A 21,449-nucleotide genomic window follows, 5' to 3' on the forward strand; every position below is an offset into this window, starting at 1 on the left:
GCCCTAGGCACGCCCTAAACTCATGGAGGCAGAAAGTCACCTGCATCTGGAAGAGAAGCAATGGGTTCAATTCTTGGCAGACGCCAAGGATTGTACAAAGGAAAGCTAGTGCACCTCTCCCCACTAGGGTAAAGAAAAAACATGCACTCAACTGATTGTGTTCTGTCCTGTAGTCTCACTTCATAAAAGAGAACACACAGTGTGTGCCTAAAAGTTTCTTCCAGGGGATGGAACACGGTGGTTGAATGCACAGTTTACACCAGTTCATCTGGAAACCCACTGAATAGAGGGACTCAAAGACCAGGAATGGAGAAGATTCTCAAAACAGACATAGGTTAAATTAAGGACAGATACCCAACTCCTGTAGACAAAGATGTGCTATTACTACACTTAGGGTTTTTGTAAATATCCATGGAGATGGGTAAGGCCGAACGGAAGGGCAATGTTCAGATAGCAATATATGCCCCCGAAAACAAAAGGAAAGACTGGAACGTCCACAGAGGCATCCCTGCAGGTACCGTGTGTGCAAGGTCATTTTCCCTTCAGAGCGGAGGCTGCATTCAACCAAAAGAACTACCAACAATGCACACAAAATATCTCCTGAAAGCCTAAGTCAGAGTTGCTCCCACCCCAAACCCAATCATACGCAAACTATTCCGAAAAGGATTCCCAGGTGGTTGAAAGAGAGACCTTGGGTTAGCTGTCCCAAATAATTCAAAGTTTCTTTGCTACCAAAAACCTACTTATTAGTGGCCAGCTGACAAGAATCTTGTGCGGCATAAATTACAATGCACATTAATTTAAAGAAAATCCATTTTTGAGACTGTGACTCTCGCCAAAAAAAGAGAAAAAGAGTTAAGTACCAAAGAGTAAAGTTTCAACTCTTGTTTCCGATGGTAGCAAGAAACAATTCCACCAAACTAGCCACTGCCAAATGCTTCACGAACCCGAAAGGGGACCAATCAGGTGGCCACATTTTAAAAGTATAAAGAGGTTCTTCCTGATTTTGAGAAAAGTGAACACTCCAACAAGAAAACCAAACACCAGAACCATCTCACCTTCCACCAAACTCATAAGAATGGGTGTACCCCAGTGCCAGAGCCTCTACTACCACAGCCCCAGACATATTAATCAGAATCGAAGAGCTATTTTGAATCTCTATCGTCTCAAGGCTGGGATTTTAATAATTTTAGGATGGTCATCAATATGTTACCTTTTTATTGGGGGGTGTCCCAGGCACCTCTTCATCTTCTTTCTCACTGTCCTCTTCCTCGCTGTCAGTCGCCAGGTGAAGTACAGACAGCTCGTTCCTCTGTGGAGTGTCTATGGTTAACACTGAGCTGGCACTGTCCCCACAGTGGTCAGAGGCTTTCAAAGGAAAGGTGGGGCTCCGAGGAGGTAGCAGAGCCTGAGCTGCTGCCTCTTCCGCTATCGTGGTCTCCATGGCTATCATGTAGGAGTCTATGTCATCATTCAGGAAGTCATCAGAAAGCGCTGCAGGCTCTTTTTTCTTTGAAGCTCTGCAGAGACACAAAATCAGTAAGTCTGCACAGAAATCGCTTTGCCAAGGAGGGGCTAATATGAACCTGAAGTCAATTTCTTCACACACAATACTCCCATCACTGTCTCCCACCCTGGATGACTCACACACACCCTCCCCTCCCCCAAATCATCAGCAATGGAAGCAACAATATAAATAAATCACTCCATCATAAGATCCACTCCTGACCTGGAGGTGTAACGTTCACTCAGACCTGAACATCTCCAGGTGTACATGCAAGCACGCTTCCTCGCCACCACCAAAACAAACTTGGAAAGGCCTCATACTCCTGAGATGCGAGGCGTGTGGTCACGTCCACACATACAATTTGAAGAAACATTTCTCAGTGTCGGGAGAAAATCATCAGAGCTCGAGCAAGAACGCTAAAGTGATAGGGTAGGTGGCTGATGTCAGGTAAGCAACAGTGTGATCTATATGACATCAAGTCCCCGTACCTTTGTTCCGTCCTTGTATCTGCTCCTCTTAAAGATGTTTGGGAGCTAAGAGTGTTTGTCTCTAGTGTGGCTAGGACAAAGTGCACCTCCAACACCGAGTCCTCCAAACTGAACACCGCTGGCCTGAAAAATAGACGAAATACAGAAAAATGATTAGCTTATCAAATGGGATAATCATGGCCAGTGCATCAAGGTTTGGGCTTGTCAGGAGTGTCAAATCTAGGGAATGCATGTCTTGTTCAGCCCTCATCCCCATCCAGCCCTCATGCAGATATCAGCCAGTGGCCTCCTGGGAAATCTGTTCAAATGACGTCTAAGGGGAACTCGTATCTTTGCTGTACCACAGAGCACTGGAAATTGTTGTACACTGGTGTGCCATAATAACAACTCACAGTCAAAAATACGTGCACAGTGGTGTGAGACTACACAACAGCATGACTCCAATATCCCTTCATGACCACTGCAGACCAGTAACAGCAGTACTCCTAATTCAGAATAGCAAAGCAGTTGCAGGTGACTGAGCAGCAAAACATATTAGCCAACATTTGTTCAAAAACACACTGTCAAAAAATAACTCTGGTACCTGAAGACCTGGGGACTAATGAAAGCGTTTGCACCTGAACAAGAAAAGAATGCTTTTCTGGAGAAATCAGGTAGGGTGTTATTTAAAGGGGAGAAATATCAGGGCACTGGCCAAAAACTGGTGGATTCCAGACCGCCCATCTGCTGCTTCCCCCTACAATTAGCGGTCAGGGATGATAGTTTTCCTGAAGTCAGAGGCCTCACTAGCTCCACCAACTGGAAATATCTTTTGTGCGGGCACAGGCTGGTGTACATTGTGGTTGCTTTTCAGATGCCAAGTCCAGGACTGTCAAACAGCAACAATCCCAAGAGCTAGCAGAAAACTCCCATACCGCCAGGGACATTCGATTTTTTCCTTAAAAACTGCTTTTTCAGGCATCTGTCTTTGTTAAAGAAAAGAATGTGCTGCCTGCCACCATTTAAAAAAGGTTTTAAAAAAAATCTGATGGCCAATGAGACACTTAATACGGCGGGCTGGTTGTGGCTTGGTGGCAACCTTTTAAAGATCATTTAACCTCCTTGGAGCTCAATACACACAATACTTAATTATGTGTAGTGTAATGCTCTGATCTCAATGGACGTTGTAGCAGGAGATGCTCATCTACGGTCGAGCATGTGTAATTGCTCCACCTCCACGGAAAGGAGACCAAGGGGTAAAAAATAAAAGCGTGACAGTCTGACCGACGTAGAAGGCGATCACTACCTTTAGCAGAAAGGAAGGCCAAGTACGCAGAACCCATTTGTCTGGACACAATACAGTAAACAGCAGGCAGACCAACATACCTGCTACTCTACAACAATGTGGGCTGAAGTAATTGCTACCCTGAGTACAGTCTTGTTGGTCAAAGACAACCAGAACAACTATGTTTCGGTTCGAATTACCAAGTCAGAGATAGGGCCTGATTTACAGTCTGGCAGAGCAGTGTCTGTTGGAATGGCAGAGTACATTACTTCTGCCATTTGGAGGGTATCCCCGACCACTGGCCCAGCGGTCATCTCTGTAAACTGAAGGCAACAGCCATAACCACCAGTTCCTTTAAAAGTACCTAAAGTTTGGTGGACGGCCACCATTGATTTTGACTGCAGGCCACCATACCTTTTTTTTCCAGTAACTAACTTCCAAACTTGGAGTTTGTCTGAAAAGTTAAAAACTCATGCCTTCCACATCCTGGGAATGCTCTCCTGGGGTGCGAGGATCATTATTTTTGTTCCTGTCCCTAACGGCCAGGCTTTTCCTGGCAGTGAAGAGCAGCAGAAAAGGCACTACATTGCCTGCCCTATTTAGGGTGCATGGTGTAATGTGCTTCCTTGGACAGCCCCAACTCTGTTGGGACTTCAAAAGAAGCATTCAGTCAATGGAGGGAGAGGATGAGAGGGGAGGGGAGAGGTTGGTCCAAGGAATAATTACGGCCTGTCCATCTCTAAATGAGAGAGCAGACAGACCAAAGGTATGGTGTGCAGGGTACCCCGTCACATTACCTGGTCTGCCAAAACTCTAAATCAGGCCCCAAGTTTAACTCCTGCTGCCAAAAAAACAACACCTGGGCAGGAGCATAAGCAAGGTTGGACAGAAGGGAATAAAAAGCCAGGGAGGCAGCCAAGTACCCCTTCATGGTAGAAACCACCAAAACCTGTTGTGAGCGAAAGCACAGAATCAATCAATCAATCAATCAAGAAATTTGTAGAGCGCACTACATACCCGTTAGGGTTTCAAGGCGCTGAGTGGGGGTGGGGGGGGAGCTGCTACTGGTCGAAGAGCCAGGTCTTAAGAAGTCTCCTGAAGGCGAGTAGGTCCTGGGTCTGTCGCAGGTAGGTCGGGAGGGTGTTCCAGGTCTCGGAGGCGAGGAAGGAGAAGTATCTGCCACCGGCAGTCTTGCGCTGGATGCGGGGAACGCTGGCGAGGTTGGCGATCAGAGCTGGCGGGTGGGGGTGTAGAAGTTGAGTCTGTTGTTCAGTTAGGCTGGGCCGGCGTTGTGGAGTGCTTTGTGTGCGTGGGTGAGGAGCTTGAAGGTGATCCTCTTGTCCACGGGGAGCCAGTGGAGGTCTCTTAGGTGGTGGGAGATGTGGCAGCAGCAGGGTATGTCGAGGACCAGTCGGGCGGAGGCGTTTTGGATGCGTTGTATGTTTTTTGCTGAGATGCCTGTGTAGAGTGCGTTGCCGTAGTCTAGCCTGCTGCTGACGAGGGCCTGGGTAACCATTCGTCTTGTTTCCGTCGGGATCCATTTGTAGATTCTACGGAGCATGCGAAGGGTGTGGTAGCAGGAGGAAGAGACTGCGTTAACCTGTTTGGACATGGAGAGGGTGGAGTCGAGGATGAAACCCAGGTTGCGGGCGTGGTCGGTGGGTGTTGGCGGGGGTCCTAGAGAGGCGGGCCACCAGGAGTCGTCCCAGGCGGAGGGGGTGCGCCCGAGGATGAGGACCTCAGTCTTGTCGGAGTTCAACTTCAGGCGGCTGTGACTCATCCATTTGGCGATGGACTTCATTCCCTCGTGGAGGTTGGCCTTGGCGATGAGAAGGTCTTTGGTGAGGGAGAGGATGAGCTGGGTGTCGTCGGCGTAAGAGAGAATGTTGAGGTTATGCTGACGGGCCAGTTGTGCGAGGGGGGCCATGTAGACGTTGAACAGCATTGGGCTCAGAGAGGAGCCTTGGGGGACGCCGCAGATGATGTTGGTGGCTTTGGAGTGGAAGGGTGGGAGGTGGACTCTCTGGGTTCAGCCGGAGAGGAATGAGGAGATCCAGTTGAGGGCTTTTTCCTGAATTCCGGTTTCGTGGAGGCGAGTTTTTAGGGTGCGGTGGTAGACCGTGTCGAAGGCGGCGGATAGGTCCAAGAGGATGAGGGCAGAACAGGTGTCGAAGGCGGCGGATAGGTCCAAGAGGATGAGGGCAGATGTTTCGCCGTTGTCCATTAGCTGTCTGACATCGTCTGTGGCGGCAAGAAGGGCAGTCTCGGTGCTGTGGTTTCGCCTGAAACCGGACTGGGAGGGATCCAGGATGGAGTTGCTCTCGAGGTGGTGGGTTAACTGAGCGTTAACGATCTTCTCGGTGACCTTCGCCGGGAAAGGGAGCAGGGAGATTGGTCGGAAGTTTTTGAGGTCGTTGGGGTCTGCTTTGGGCTTCTTAAGGAGGGCATTGATTTCGGTGTGCTTCCAGTTATCCGGGAATGTCGCTGTTTCGAAGGATAGGTTTATGACCTTTCGAAGTTGGGGGGCGATGGAGGAGTCGGCTTTGTTGTAGACGTGGTGGGGGCATGGGTCTGATGGAGATCCTGAGTGGATGGAGTTTCATGATCTCGCGAGTTTGAGTCGTGGACTTTTCGGGGGTGGGGTCTGTCGTGGGCGTGGTGTTGAGGCTGTCGTGGATGTCGATCTTTCGGTGGAAAAGGGTGGACAGGGCGTCGCAGAGTTCTTGGGATGGAGGGATGTCGTTGACGTTGGAGCTGGGGTTGGAGAGTTCTTTCACAATGCAGAAGAGCTCTTTGCTGTTGTGTGCGTTGCTGTTCAGGCGTTCAGTGAAGTGTGATCGCTTGGCTAGTCTGATAAGCTGGTGATGCCTGCGGGTGGCCTCCTTGTGGGCTGTAAGGCTGCGGGCGTGTGTTCGAGGAGCCATTTCTTTTTTAGTTTCTGGCAGATGCGTTTGGAGGTGAGGAGTTCGTCTGTGAACCAGGCGGCTTTTTTTCTTTCTTGGTTGGCGGTGGGTCTCTTAAGTGGAGTGAGGGTGTTGGCGCAGTCGTCGATCCACCGTCGGAGGTTGAGTGCGGCGGTGTCTGGGTCGGTGGAGTCGGGGGTGGGTTCTGGGCGAGGGTGCTGGTTAGCTGGTCTTCGGTGACTTTGTTCCAGTGACGGCGGAGGGGTTGTTGGGTGCGGTGGTGCTCGATATTCTTCTTATAGCTGAAGTGGACACAATGGTGGTCCGTCCAGTGCAGTTCGTTGATGTGGTTGAAGGTGACGTGGGTGCTTGCGGAGAAGATAGGGTCGAGCGTGTGTCCGGCGATGTGGGTGGGTGTGGTGACGAGTTGTCTTAGGCCGAGGTTGGAGAGGTTGTCAATCAGAGCTGCGGTATTGGTGTCATTGTTGTTCTCCAAGTGGAAATTGAGGTCTCCAAGGAGGATGTAGTCCGTCGAGTGGGTGCTGGTCAGCTCGGCGATGGAGTCGCTGAAGGGTGCCCGTGGCCCAGGGGGTCTGTAGAGAAGCGTTCCTCTGAGAGTGGTGTTGGGGTCTGTGTGGATTTGGAAGTGCAGGTGTTCCGCGGTCTTGAGGGTGTCGTCTGTGTGGGTGTGGATTTTGAGGGTGGATTTGTGGGCGATGGCTATTCCTCCTCCGATTCCGTTGGCGCGATCTCTTCTGGTGATCTTGTAGCCGTCCGGGATGGCTATGGCAATGTCAGGTGCTGAGGCGTCGTTCCACCAGGTTTCGGTCAGGAAGGCTACATCTGGGGCGATGCTGTCGAGCAGGTCCCAGAGTTCAATGGCGTGCTTGCGTGCGGAGCGTGTGTTGAGGAGTATGCAGTGGAGGTGGTTGGTACCGGTTGTTGCAGGTTTCCTTGTTCTGTCGCAGGTGAAGTTGCAGGCGTGGCAGGAGAAGGGTCCTTTGGTGTTCCTCGGGGAGGCTTTGAAGCAGGTTGTGAGGTGGCCGGGGTTGAGGGCGTTGAGCTGGTTGGCCGTGTAGAGGCGTCTGGTGGTGCGGGGGTCGTGCGGACCAGGGGGGGGTGGCGATGGGCGCGGTCCAGGCGCGGACAGGCGTAGACGGGCTTGCCTCTGGCGCGCCATCGCCGTGCACGCAGGGCGCATCCGCCTGCCATTAAGAAGGGATGGGGGATGGAGGAGCAGCTGGAAGGCGGGAGGAATCGGCGAATGGGAGCGTGAGGGGGGCGGAGCCGCGGGGAAGCAGCGGCGGAGAAACGCAGCTCAGAGGCCGGCGGGGGAGCGCACAAGGGGCAAGAAAAACAGTCGCAAAAGCGAGAAGGCACAAAAGGTAAACAGAGGCACAATGAAACGCTATAAGCAAGGCACAATTCTATAAACAAGACACAGTAAACAGTGGCACAATAAAACGCTATACACAAGGCACAATGCTATAGACAAGGCACAGTAAACAGTGGCACAATAAACGCTGTAAACAAGGCACAGAAAAACAGTCACAAAAAGGAAAACGGCACAATGCACACGAGTCTAGCGACGCTTACCAGAAGTCCACTAGACACCAGGGATGAGGCGCAGGCGGGTGCCTGCGGGTGGAGGAGGGCCTCGAACATGCGAGTAGCAGCGGGGGTCAGGGACATGGACACAGCAAGGTGGTGCTGCGGTCGTGGGGGAGCGAGTTCCTGACCTGAACATCAGATAAGCGACTATCGAAGGGGTTCAAACCTTCAGGTTGGCACCAAAACACAAACTTGTCCCAGCACCCAGTACGAAGAGACTTAAGGCCAGATCTAGATCTCGGGAGACGGGTAACACCATCACAACAGTGGCAGATATCCCGTCCGCAAAAATATAAATATAAATCCCATAGGATATAATGGGACTTATATTACGGTGAACGGGATACCCGCTGTAGGAAAGTACCATCTTGCCTGGCATGTTACCCCCATTTTTCACTGTATATATGTTGTTTTAGTTGTATGTGTCACTGGGACCCTGTTCTCCAGGGCCCCAGTGCTCATAAGTGTGCCTGAATGTGTTACCTGTGTAGTGACTAACTGTCTCACTGAGGCTCTGCTAATCAGAACCTCAGTGGTTATGCTCTCTCATTTCTTTCAAATTGTCACTGACAGGCTAGTGACCAATTTTACCAATTTACATTGGCTTACTGGAACACCCTTATAATTCCCTAGTATATGGTACTGAGGTACCCAGGGTATTGGGGTTCCAGGAGATCCCTATGGGCTGCAGCATTTCTTTTGCCACCCATAGGGAGCTCTGACAAATCTTACACAGGCCTGCCACTGCAGCCTGAGTGAAATAACGTCCACGTTATTTCACAGCCATTTTACACTGCACTTAAGTAACTTATAAGTCACCTATATGTCTAACCTTTACCTAGTAAAGGTTGGGTGCTAAGTTACTTAGTGTGAGGGCACCCTGGCACTAGCCAAGGTGCCCCCACATTGTTCAGGGCCAATTCCCCGGACTTTGTGAGTGCGGGGACACCATTACACGCGTGCACTACATATAGGTCACTACCTATATGTAGCTTCACAATGGTAACCCCGAATATGGCCATGTAATATGTCTATGATCATGGAATTGCCCCCTCTATACCATCCTGGCATAGTTGGCACAATCCCATGATCCCAGTGGTCGGTAGCACAGACCCTGGTACTGCCAAACTGCCTTTCCCGGGGTTTCACTGCAGCTGCTGCCTACCCCTCAGACAGGCATCTGCCCTCCTGGGGTCCAGCCAGGCCTGGCCCAGGATGGCAGAACAAAGAACTTCCTCTGAGAGAGGGTGTTACACCCTCTCCCTTTGGAAAATGGTGTGAAGGCAGGGGAGGAGTAGCCTCCCCCAGCCTCTGGAAATGCTTTCTTGGGCACAAATGTGCCCAATTCTACATAAGCCAGTCTACACCGGTTCAGGGGACCCCTTAGCCCTGCTCTGGCGCGAAACTGGACAAAGGAAAGGGGAGTGACCACTCCCCTGACCTGTACCTCCCCTGGGAGGTGCCCAGAGCTCCTCCAGTGTGCTCCAGACCTCTGCCATCTTGGAAACAGAGGTGCTGCTGGCACACTGGACTGCTCTGTGTGGCCAGTGCCACCAGGTGACGTCAGAGACTCCTTCTGATAGGCTCCTTCAGGTGTTGCTAGCCTATCCTCTCTCCTAGATAGCCAAACCCTCTTTTCTGGCTATTTAGGGTCTCTGTCTCTTGGGATTCCTTAGATAACGAATGCAAGAGCTCATCCGAGTTCCTCTGCATCTCTCTCTTCACCTTCTGCCAAGGAATCGACTGCTGACCGTGCTGGAAGCCTGCAAACCTGCAACATAGTAGCAAAGACGACTACTGCAACTCTGTAACGCTGATCCTGCCGCCTTCTCGACTGTTTTCCTGGTGGTGCATGCTGTGGGGGTAGTCTGCCTCCTCTCTGCACTAGAAGCTCCGAAGAAATCTCCCGCGGGTCGACGGAATCTTCCTCCTGCAACCGCAGGCACCAAAAAGCTGCATTACCGGTCCCTTGGGTCTCCTCTCAGCACGACGAGCGAGGTCCCTCGAATCCAGCAACTCTGTCCAAGTGACTCCCACAGTCCAGTGACTCTTCAGTCCAAGTTTGGTGGAGGCAAGTCCTTGCCTCACCTCGCTAGACTGCATTGCTGGGAACCGCGACTTTTGCAGCCACTCCGGCCCCTGTGCACTTCCGGCGGAAATCCTTTGTGCACAGCCAAGCCTGGGTCCACGGCACTCTAACCTGCATTGCACGACTTTCTAAGTTGGTCTCCGGCGACGTGGGACTCCTTTGTGTAACTTCGGTTGAGCACCGTTTCACGCATCCTCGTAGTGCCTGTTTCTGGCACTTCTCCGGGTGCTACCTGCTGCTAAGGGGGCTCCTTGTCTTGCTCGACGTCCCCTCTACCTCCTGGTCCAATTTGCGACCTCCTGGGCCACAGCAGCATCCAAAAACGCTAACCGCACGATTTGCAGCTAGCAAGGCTTGTTGGCGTTCTTTCGGCGGGAAAACACTTCTGCACGACTCTACAAGGCGAGAGGGATCCGTCCTCCAAAGGGGAAGTCTATAGCCCTTTGTGTTCCTGCAGAAACCGCAGCTTCTTCTGTCCAGTAGAAGCTTCTTTGCACCCGCAGCTGGCATTTCCTGAGCATCTGCCCATCTCCGACTTGCTTGTGACTTTTGGACTTGGTCCCCTTGTTCCACAGGTACCCCAGATTGGAAATCCAGCGTTGTTGCATTGTTGGTTTGTGTCTTTCCTGCCTTATTTCCCTATCACGACTTCTTTGTCCTTTGGGGAACTTTAGTGCACTTTGCACTCACTTTTCAGGGTCTTGGGGTGGGCTATTTTTCTAACCCTCACTATTTTCTAATAGTCCCAGCGACCCTCTACAAGGTCACATATGTTTGGGGTCCATTCGTGGTTCACATTCCACTTTTGGAGTATATGGTTTGTGTTGCCCCTATCCCTATGTGTCCCCATTGCATCCTATTGTAACTATACATTGTTTGCCCTGTTTTCTAAGACTAAACTGCATATTTCTGGTATTGTGTATATATATCTTGTGTATATTTCCTATCCTCTCACTGAGGGTACACTCTGAGATACTTTGGCATATTGTCATAAAAATAAAGTACCTTTATTTTTAGTATAACTGTGTATTGTGTTTTCTTATGATATTGTGCATATGACACTAAGTGGTACTGTAGGAGCTTCACTCGTCTCCTAGTTCAGCCTAAGCTGCTCTGCTAAGCTACCATTATCTATTAGCCTAAGCTGCTAGACACCCTATACACTAATAAGGGATAACTGGGCCTGGTGCAAGGTGCAAGTAACCCTTGGTACTCACTACAAGCCAGTCCAGCCTCCTACATTGGTTGTGCAGCGGTGGGATAAGTGCTTTGAGACTACTTACCACTCTTGTCATTGTACTTTTCATAAGAGAAAAATATACAAAACAAGTTCAGTGTATATACACATTGCAAAAAAGTTTTGCATTTCCTCTTTTCACTCTTCTAAGTGCTGAAAAGTACTTCTAACTTTCTAAAAAGTTCTAAAAAGTTTTAAAAGTTTTTTTCTCGGTCTTTCTAAAAGCTCTGACAAACTTTTTTCTCTTTTTCTATCACTTTAACTCTCTCTAAAAATGTCTGGCACAGGCCAAAGTGTTGATCTGTCCAAACTTTCATATGACCACCTTAGCTGGAAAGGAGCAAGGAGTCTCTGTGTAGAGAGAGGTGAGTGTAGGGAAGAATCCTTCCTTGGAATTGTTACTTAACATGCTTAGAGAACAAGATAAGGCAAGAAGTGCCCCATCTGTTGAAAAAGTAGCTAATGGTTCCCAATCTGATCCAGGGACTCCCCCAGGAAAAGATTCAGGAAAGAAACTTCCTAGCCTGCCCATTACTAGACAGTCTAGCATAGTTGGTAATGATGTTGAGTCACACCATACAAATAGTGTTGTCTAACATCATAGCAAAAGCATTTATTCTCACCACAGTGGTACTGATGTTTCTGTTAGCCAAGCTGTTAGGGTGCCCTCTGTAAGGGACAGGTCTCCTTCTGTCCATTCTCACCATACTTCTGTTTCAAGGCATGTCCCTCCCACCCACCCTGGTGACAGATTGTTAGAAAGGGAGCTCAATAGATTGAGAGTGGAACAAACCAGACTGAAGCTCAAGAAGCAACAGCTGGATTTGGATAGACAGACTTTAGAAGTAGAGAAGGAGAGACAGAAACTGGGTTTAGAAACCCATGGTGGCAGCAGCAGTATTCCCCATAGTCATCCTGCAAAAGAGCATGATTCCAGGAATCTGCATAAGATAGTTCCCCCTTATAAGGAGGGGGATGACATTAACAAGTGGTTTGCTGCACTTGAGAGGGCCTGTGCTGTACAGGATGTCCCTCAAAGGCAGTGGGCTGCTATCCTATGGCTATCATTTAGTGGAAAAGGTAGGGATAGGCTCCTTACTGTAAAAGAAAATGAAGCTAATGATTACAAAGTTCTTAAGAATGCACTCCTGGATGTTTATGGCTTAACCACTGAACAATACAGGATAAAGTTCAGAGAGACCAAAATGGAGTCTTCACAAGACTGGGTTGATTTCATTGACCATTCAGTGAAGGCCTTGGAGGGGTGGTTACATGGCAGTAAAGTTACTGATTATGACAGCCTGTATAACTTAATCCTGAGAGAGCATATTCTTAATAATTGTGTGTCTGATTTGTTGCACCAGTACTTGGTGGACTCGGATCTGACCTCTCCCCAAGAATTGGGAAAGAAGGCAGACAAATGGGTCAGAACAAGGGTGAACAGAAAAATTCATACAGGGGGTGACAAAGATGGCAATAAGAAGAAGGATGGTAAGTCTTCTGACAAGGGTGGGGACAAATCTAAAAATGAGTCTTCATCAGACCCACAAAAACACTCTGGTGGGGGTGGTGGGCCCAAATCCTCTTCTAGTCAAAACAAGGAAAAGAAACCATGGTGCTATTTATGTAAAATAAAAGGCCATTGGACAACAGATCCCAGTTGTCCAAAGAAAAGCACCAAGCCTCCTACCACTACAACCCCTACTGCTACACCTAGTGTCCCTACTAATAGCAGTGGTGGTGGGAGCAAACCTACTAATAGCCAATCCAAGGGAGTAGCTGGGCTCACTATTGGTAACTTAGTTGGGGTTGGTCTTGTTAGTCTCTGAAGGGGCTATTGATTTAGCCACCTTAGTTGCTTGTCCCCTTAATATGGATAAGTACAAGCAGCTACCCCTAATAAATGGTGTTGAGGTTCAGGCCTACAGGGACACTGGAGCCAGTGTAACTATGGTCATAGAGAAACTGGTCCACCCTGAACAACACCTACTTGGTCACCAGTACCAAGTAACCGATGCTCACAACAACACACTTAGCCACCCCATGGCTGTTGTAAATCTCAACTGGGGGGGGGGGGGGGGGGATGTTACTGGTCTAAAGAAAGTTGTGGTAGCTTCAGATTTACCTGTAGACTGTCTATTAGGGAATGATTTGGAGACATCAGCTTGGTCAGATGTGGAGTTGGAAGCCCATGCAGCAATGCTGGGCATCCCAGGGCATATTTTTGCTTTGACAAGGGCTCAGGCCAAAAAGCAAAAAGGACAGGGAAGCTTGGATCCTGGAACAATGGACCAAGTGCTCCCTAAAGCTAGGGCTAGTAGAAGCAAACCACTTCCTACTATCCCTCCCTCTACAGTGGATTCTACTTCTGAGGAAGAAGAATTCCCTCCCTGTGCAGAACCTACACCAGAGGAGCTTCAAGCAGACACTGCTGAGCTTTTGGGTGAAGGGGGGCCTGCCAGGGAGGAGCTGAGTGTGGCACAGCAAACCTGTCCCACATTAGAGGGTCTAAGACAGCAAGCTGTCAAACAGGCTAATGGGGATGTCAGTGACTCTCACAGAGTTTACTGGGAGGACAACCTCTTGTACACTGAGGCAAGGGATCCTAAACCTGGAACTGCCAGGAGATTAGTGATTCGTCAGGAGTACAGAAAGTTCCTCCTAACTCTTGCACACGACATTCCCCTAGCTGGACACCTGGGACAAATGAAAACTTGGGACAGGCTTGTTCCCCTGTTTCATTGGCCTAGGATGTCTGAGGACACAAAGGAATTTTGTAAGTCCTGTGAAACCTGTCAAGCCAGTGGCAAGACAGGTGGCACTCCAAAGGCACCCCTTATTCCACTGCCTGTGGTTGGGGTACCCTTTGAAAGGGTAGGGGTTGACATAGTTGGCCCCCTTGACCCTCCTACTGCTTCAGGCAATAGGTTTATCTTGGTGGTAGTGGACCATGCCACAAGATATCCTGAAGCAATTCCTTTATGGACCACTACAGCACCTGCAGTGGCAAAGGCCCTCCTGGGAATATTTTCAAGGGTGGGCTTCCCAAAGGAAGTAGTATCAGACAGGGGAAGCAATTTCATGCCTGCATACTTAAAGGCCATGTGGAAGGAGTGTGGTGTAACTTACAAGTTCACTACACCCTATCATCCACAAACAAATGGACTGGTGGAGAGATTTAATAAAACTCTCAAAGGCATGATTATGGGTCTCCCTGAAAAACTCCGCAGGAGATGGGATATCCTGTTACCATGCCTCCTTTTTGCCTACAGGGAGGTACCCCAGAAAGGAGTGGGCTTCAGCCCCTTTGCACTTCTTTTTGGACACCCTGTTAGGGGTCCACTCACACTTGTAAAGGAGGGTTGGGAACAACCTTTAAAAGCTCCTAAACAAGATATTGTGGATTATGTACTTGGCCTCAGATCAAGGATGGCTGAGTATATGAAAAAGGCCATTAAAAACCTTCAGGCCAGCCAAGAGCTCCAGAAGCAATGGCATGATCAGAAGGCTGTTTTGGTTCAGTACAAACCAGGGCAGAAAGTGTGGGTCTTGGAGCCTGTGGCCCCAAGAGCACTCCAAGATAAATGGAGTGGACTCCACACAATTGTTGAGAAAAAGGGTGAAGTCACCTATTTAGTTGACTTAGGCACTGCAAGAAGTCCCCTTAGGGTACTCCATGTAAACCGCCTAAAACCCTACTATGACAGGGCTGATCTCACCCTGCTCATGGCAACTGATGAGGGACAGGAAGAAGACAGTGATCCTCTACCTGATCTCTTCTCTTCCACAGAACAAGATGCTCTTGTGGAAGGTGTAGTTTTGGCAGATTGTCTTACTGCTGAGCAGAAAGACCATTGCATAAATCTCCTAGATCAATTCTCTGAACTCTTCTCTACTGTGCCAGGTACCACTTCTTGGTGTGAGCACACTATAGATACTGGAGACAGTTTACCTGTCAAAAGTAAGATCTATAGGCAGCCTGACCATGTCAGGGACTGCATAAAGCAAGAGGTGCAGAAAATGTTAGAACTAGGAGTGGTTGAGCACTCTGAAAGTCCATGGGCTTCTCCTGTGGTACTTGTACCAAAACCCCATTCCAAAGATGGAAAGAAGGAAATGCGGTTTTGTGTAGACTATAGAGGTCTCAACCTGGTAACCAAAACTGATGCTCACCCTATACCCAGGGCAGATGAGCTCATAGATACACTGGCATCTGCCAAGTATCTAAGCACTTTTGATTTGACTGCAGGGTATTGGCAGATCAAATTGTCAGAAGATGCTAAACCGAAAACTGCATTTTCAACCATTGGAGGCCATTACCAATTTACAGTAATGCCTTTTGGTTTAAAAAATGCACCTGCCACTTTTCAAAGGTTGGTGAACACAGTCCTGCAAGGGCTGGAAGCTTTCAGTGCAGCATATTTGGACGATATAGCTGTCTTTAGCTCCAGCTGGGATGACCACCTGGTACACCTATGGAAAGTTTTGGAGGCCCTGCAAAAGGCAGGCCTCACTATCAAGGCTTCAAAGTGCCAGATAGGGCAGGGGAAGGTGGTTTATCTGGGACACCTTGTTGGTGGGGAACAGATTGCACCACTACAGGGGAAAATCCAAACTATTATAGATTGGGTTCCCCCTACCACTCAGGTGAGAGCCTTCCTAGGCCTCACTGGGTATTACAGGAGGTTCATTAAGAACTATGGCTCCATTGCAGCCCCTCTTAATGACCTCACATCCAAAAAGATGCCTAAAAAGGTATTGTGGACAGCTAGCTGTCAGAAAGCTTTTGAGGAGCTGAAGCAGGCCATGTGCTCTGCACCTGTCCTGAAAAGCCCTTGTTACTCTAAAAAATTCTATGTCCAAACTGATGCATCTGAATTAGGAGTAGGGGCAGTCCTATCACAACTTAATTCTGAGGGCCAGGATCAACCTGTTGCTTTTATTAGTAGGAGGTTGACCCCTAGAGAAAAGCGTTGGTCTGCCATTGAGAGGGAGGCCTTTGCTGTGGTCTGGGCTCTGAAGAAGTTGAGGCCATACCTGTTTGGCACTCACTTCATTGTTCAGACAGACCACAAACCTCTACTTTGGCTAAAACAAATGAAAGGTGAAAATCCTAAATTGTTGAGGTGGTCCATATCCCTACAGGGAATGGACTATACAGTGGAACATAGACCTGGGAGTAGCCACTCCAATGCAGATGGACTCTCCAGATATTTCCACTTAGACAATGAAGACTCATCAGGTCATGGCTAGTCTTATTGTCCTTCGTTTGGGGGGGGGGGGTTGTGTAGGAAAGTACCATCTTGCCTGGCATGTTACCCCCATTTTTCACTGTATATATGTTGTTTTAGTTGTATGTGTCACTGGGACCCTGTTCTCCAGGGCCCCAGTGCTCATAAGTGTGCCTGAATGTGTTACCTGTGTAGTGACTAACTGTCTCACTGAGGCTCTGCTAATCAGAACCTCAGTGGTTATGCTCTCTCATTTCTTTCAAATTGTCACTGACAGGCTAGTGACCAATTTTACCAATTTACATTGGCTTACTGGAACACCCTTATAATTCCCTAGTATATGGTACTGAGGTACCCAGGGTATTGGGGTTCCAGGAGATCCCTATGGGCTGCAGCATTTCTTTTGCCACCCATAGGGAGTTCTGACAAATCTTACACAGGCCTGCCACTGCAGCCTGAGTGAAATAACGTCCACGTTATTTCACAGCCATTTTACACTGCACTTAAGTAACTTATAAGTCACCTATATGTCTAACCTTTACCTAGTAAAGGTTGGGTGCTAAGTTACTTAGTGTGAGGGCACCCTGGCACTAGCCAAGGTGCCCCCACATTGTTCAGGGCCAATTCCCCGGACTTTGTGAGTGCGGGGACACCATTACACGCGTGCACTACATATAGGTCACTACCTATATGTAGCTTCACAATGGTAACTCCGAATATGGCCATGTAATATGTCTATGATCATGGAATTGCCCCCTCTATACCATCCTGGCATAGTTGGCACAATCCCATGATCCCAGTGGTCGGTAGCACAGACCCTGGTACTACCAAACTGCCTTTCCCGGGGTTTCACTGCAGCTGCTGCTGCTGCCAACCCCTCAGACAGGCATCTGCCCTCCTGGGGTCCAGCCAGGCCTGGCCCAGGATGGCAGAACAAAGAACTTCCTCTGAGAGAGGGTGTTACACCCTCTCCCTTTGGAAAATGGTGTGAAGGCAGGGGAGGAGTAGCCTCCCCCAGCCTCTGGAAATGCTTTCTTGGGCACAAATGTGCCCAATTCTGCATAAGCCAGTCTACACCGGTTCAGGGGACCCCTTAGCCCTGCTCTGGCACGAAACTGGACAAAGGAAAGGGGAGTGACCACTCCCCTGACCTGTACCTCCCCTGGGAGGTGCCCAGAGCTCCTCCAGTGTGCTCCAGACCTCTGCCATCTTGGAAACAGAGGTGCTGCTGGCACACTGGACTGCTCTGAGTGGCCAGTGCCAGCAGGTGACGTCAGAGACTCCTTGTGATAGGCTCCTTCAGGTGTTGCTAGCCTATCCTCTCTCCTAGGTAGCCAAACCCTCTTTTCTGGCTATTTAGGGTCTCTGTCTCTTGGGATTCCTTAGATAACGAATGCAAGAGCTCATCCGAGTTCCTCTGCATCTCTCTCTTCACCTTCTGCCAAGGAATCGACTGCTGACCGTGCTGGAAGCCTGCAAACCTGCAACATAGTAGCAAAGACGACTACTGCAACTCTGTAACGCTGATCCTGCCGCCTTCTCGACTGTTTTCCTGGTGGTGCATGCTGTGGGGGTAGTCTGCCTCCTCTCTGCACTAGAAGCTCCGAAGAAATCTCCCGTGTGTCGACGGAATCTTCCCCCTGCAACCGCAGGCACCAAAAAGCTGCATTACCGGTCCCTTGGGTCTCCTCTCAGCACGACGAGCGAGGTCCCTCGAATCCAGCAACTCTGTCCAAGTGACTCCCACAGTCCAGTGACTCTTCAGTCCAAGTTTGGTGGAGGTAAGTCCTTGCCTCACCTCGCTAGACTGCATTGCTGGGAAGCGCGACTTTTGCAGCCACTCCGGCCCCTGTGCACTTCCGGCGGAAATCCTTTGTGCACAGCCAAGCCTGGGTCCACGGCACTCTAACCTGCATTGCACGACTTTCTAAGTTGGTCTCCGGCGACGTGGGACTCCTTTGTGTAACTTCGGGTGAGCACCGTTTCACGCATCCTCGTAGTGCCGGTTTCTGGCACTTCTCCGGGTGCTACCTGCTGCTAAGAGGGCTCCTTGTCTTGCTCGACGTCCCCTCTACCTCCTGGTCCAATTTGCGACCTCCTGGGCCACAGCAGCGTCCAAAAACGCTAACCGCACGATTTGCAGCTAGCAAGGCTTGTTGGCGTTCTTTCGGCGGGAAAACACTTCTGCACGACTCTACAAGGCGAGAGGGATCCGTCCTCCAAAGGGGAAGTCTCTAGCCCTTTGCGTTCCTGCAGAAACCGCAGCTTCTTCTGTCCAGTAGAAGCTTCTTTGCACCCGCAGTTGGCATTTCCTGGGCATCTGCCCATCTCCGACTTGCTTGTGACTTTTGGACTTGGTCCCCTTGTTCCACAGGTACCCCAGATTGGAAATCCAGCGTTGTTGCATTGTTGGTTTGTGTCTTTCCTGCCTTATTTCCCTATCACGACTTCTTTGTCCTTTGGGGAACTTTAGTGCACTTTGCACTCACTTTTCGGGGTCTTGGGATGGGCTATTTTTCTAACCCTCACTATTTTCTAATAGTCCCAGCGACCCTCTACAAGGTCACATAGGTTTGGGATCCATTCGTGGTTCACATTCCACTTTTGGAGTATATGGTTTGTGTTGCCCCTATCCCTATGTGTCCCCACTGCATCCTATTGTAACTATACATTGTTTGCACTGTTTTCTAAGACTATACTGCATATTTCTGGTATTGTGTATATATATCTTGTGTATATTTCCTATCCTCTCACTGAGGGTACACTCTAAGATACTTTGGCATATTGTCATAAAAATAAAGTACCTTTATTTTTAGTATAACTGAGTATTGTGTTTTCTTATGATATTGTGCATATGACACTAAGTGGTACTGTAGGAGCTTCACTCGTCTCCTAGTTCAGCCTAAGCTGCTCTGCTAAGCTACCATTATCTATCAGCCTAAGCTGCTAGACACCCTATACACTAATAAGGGATAACTGGGCCTGGTGCAAGGTGCAAGTACCCCTTGGTACTCACTACAAGCCAGTCCAGCCTCCTACACCCGCCACCGTTGTGACGGAGTAACCTGTCTGCCAAGATCTAAATCAGGCCCTTAGTGGTATGTTTTCTGACAGCCAAACAAAATCCCCTTCCTCTGTGGTTGCTTGAAAAACTGCCTAGCACATCTCAATCTCCATACTTGAAAGCAAAGCGTCCGAGCACCAGGACAGTGGACCTGCCCATGCTGCTGCAAAAGCTGATCGACTCCAGTGAGAAGTGAAAGAATACACAATTCCAGCAGATCTGTGTAGCAAGCTGTCCTTGCCCATTCTAGATCACAGAGATTCAACTGAAACATTAAAAAGAGGGATGAGCCCTGTGGGACTCCACAGTGTAGGGAACATATTTCAACCTAATGGTTTACACACTTCAGTTTGCGTTCTGTTAGGAACAAGGCGCTGAGCTTAAATGCCTTGCCATTAATTCCCAGCTGGGATTGCTGGGCCCCTGGCAATGAGTGGGATATTGAGTCACATGCCATCGAGATGTCTAACAGGATCAGAGCTACTGATTCTCCTTGATTCAGAATACCACTGATGTTGTCAGGATTGTGAGGGTCAAATGTCTGTCAACGATCCCAAACACCGATGTCTGTGGTGCTTCAGTTCTGATCACAACTCTATATCTTGAGTCGTGTCACAGTATAGTCATGAAAGAGCAGAAAGTCAAACTTTCTATGGCTAGGGCCAAAAACAGCAGAGGCAGATGTAGATTTAGGCCCGTTCCAGTTCTCTGCTGTCGTTGGAGTAGAGGTCTTCCCACAAGAAGAGAAGGTACAGCAGCAAGCACAAACAAGGTAAGTCACCAGGATCACTCTCAGACTCATCATCAGAGCAGGTGTTCGTTGAGGATTTCTTTGTTGCAGGAACTGGTGCATTCCATGACGTCTGAGATTCCTGTGACACTGCTCTAAGCTCCAGTCCCACAGATTCCATGCGCCTAGCTGCGATCCGGGACCATACCTCAATGCAATGTTCATGTTTTTTTTTTTATGGATCTTTCCTTCTGGAGGGCCCTCGTGCCCCATGGGACCTTTAGGGATGACCTCTGGTGTCACATCAGCAGGGTTTACTTCAACTCTTTCGCACCCTTTCTGCCTCTTCAGCTGGCACTCCCAACATCACCCTCGCTTCCAATGTGAATTTCATCACAGCCTTCTCCTCCTGAAGCACCACCGAGCAGAGCCCCGACACCATCGGCGACCATACCAGCTCCAGGGCAGTCACCCCCTAGATCCTGCTCATGCATCCAGAAGAGATGCAAAATGTCTTGCGGAAGAAGTACAAGCACAAGTGCATCCCTCTCTGCATGAGATTTTTGGCGCAGATTCAGAGCAGGTAGATTGTCAAGAGCTGTTGAGTTTCAAGGCCTGGCCAAGGCTGGTCGCATTGACACCTCCACAGACATGGAATTTTCAGACCCGGCGGGGCCTTCCACCTCCCCAAACAGTGTAGCCTCCTATCACTCGATAACACGAAAGGCTGCAGACATCCTGGGATTACCTCTACCTACTGTGGAAAGTAAATCTAACATTCTGACAGAGGCCTTTTTGCCCTCTGTCCATATGGATCAGACACAGAGGAAAACTCATGCTCCACTGAAGAAAACACCCCCAAATAGTACACCAATGACTGCGGATAGTTGTTTAACTTAGCATCAGTCTGACTGTATGTCAATAAACCCCTTCTTTTACTGCATACAGGAGCAGCCTGCCATCCTTTCAACCAATCGAGACTAACTGAGATTCAGGTGGCAATGGAAAAAGTTGACGATGAGCTGGACAGATGGCCTCTCTCAATCTGAAGTAGATATCCTTTTTTGGCATCGGAAAACTAAATATATAGGTGTGGAGGATGGAAACAAAGACCTACCCCCAAGGCCACTGTGATTATGCACTAGGAAAGGGCCATATTATCTGGCAGGGTTGAGTAAATTGTGTGGCAAGGAAGAGTAAATTATGTTGCAAGGAAAGGCAAATTATGTGGCATAATGCAGCACATTTTGTAATAGTTTTACTTCATTATTTCATTTTTTGACTTGGTAACACTGTCAGGGCTTTGGCTGCACATCAGTAGTACC

At 49.2% G+C, this 21,449-nt stretch overlaps 1 protein-coding gene across 4 annotated transcripts in view; it reads right to left on the bottom strand.

Annotated features, from left to right (window-relative positions):
* The window catches only part of RAD9A (RAD9 checkpoint clamp component A), a 68,687-nt gene that overhangs the window by 15,954 nt on the left and 31,284 nt on the right, over positions 1–21,449 (bottom strand). For all 4 annotated transcript variants that reach the window (XM_069232931.1, XM_069232932.1, XM_069232934.1 and 1 more), the window contains exons 10-11: positions 1,996–2,118; positions 1,214–1,520 (exon numbers count right to left, since the gene is read on the bottom strand). In XM_069232931.1, coding sequence (XP_069089032.1) covers positions 1,214–1,520; positions 1,996–2,118 — 430 coding nt within the window. The remainder of the gene's footprint in view (positions 1–1,213; positions 1,521–1,995; positions 2,119–21,449) is intronic.

Source organism: Pleurodeles waltl, chromosome 4_2 (genome assembly GCF_031143425.1).
Source record: "Pleurodeles waltl isolate 20211129_DDA chromosome 4_2, aPleWal1.hap1.20221129, whole genome shotgun sequence".
Classification (NCBI taxonomy): Eukaryota; Metazoa; Chordata; class Amphibia; order Caudata; family Salamandridae; genus Pleurodeles; species Pleurodeles waltl.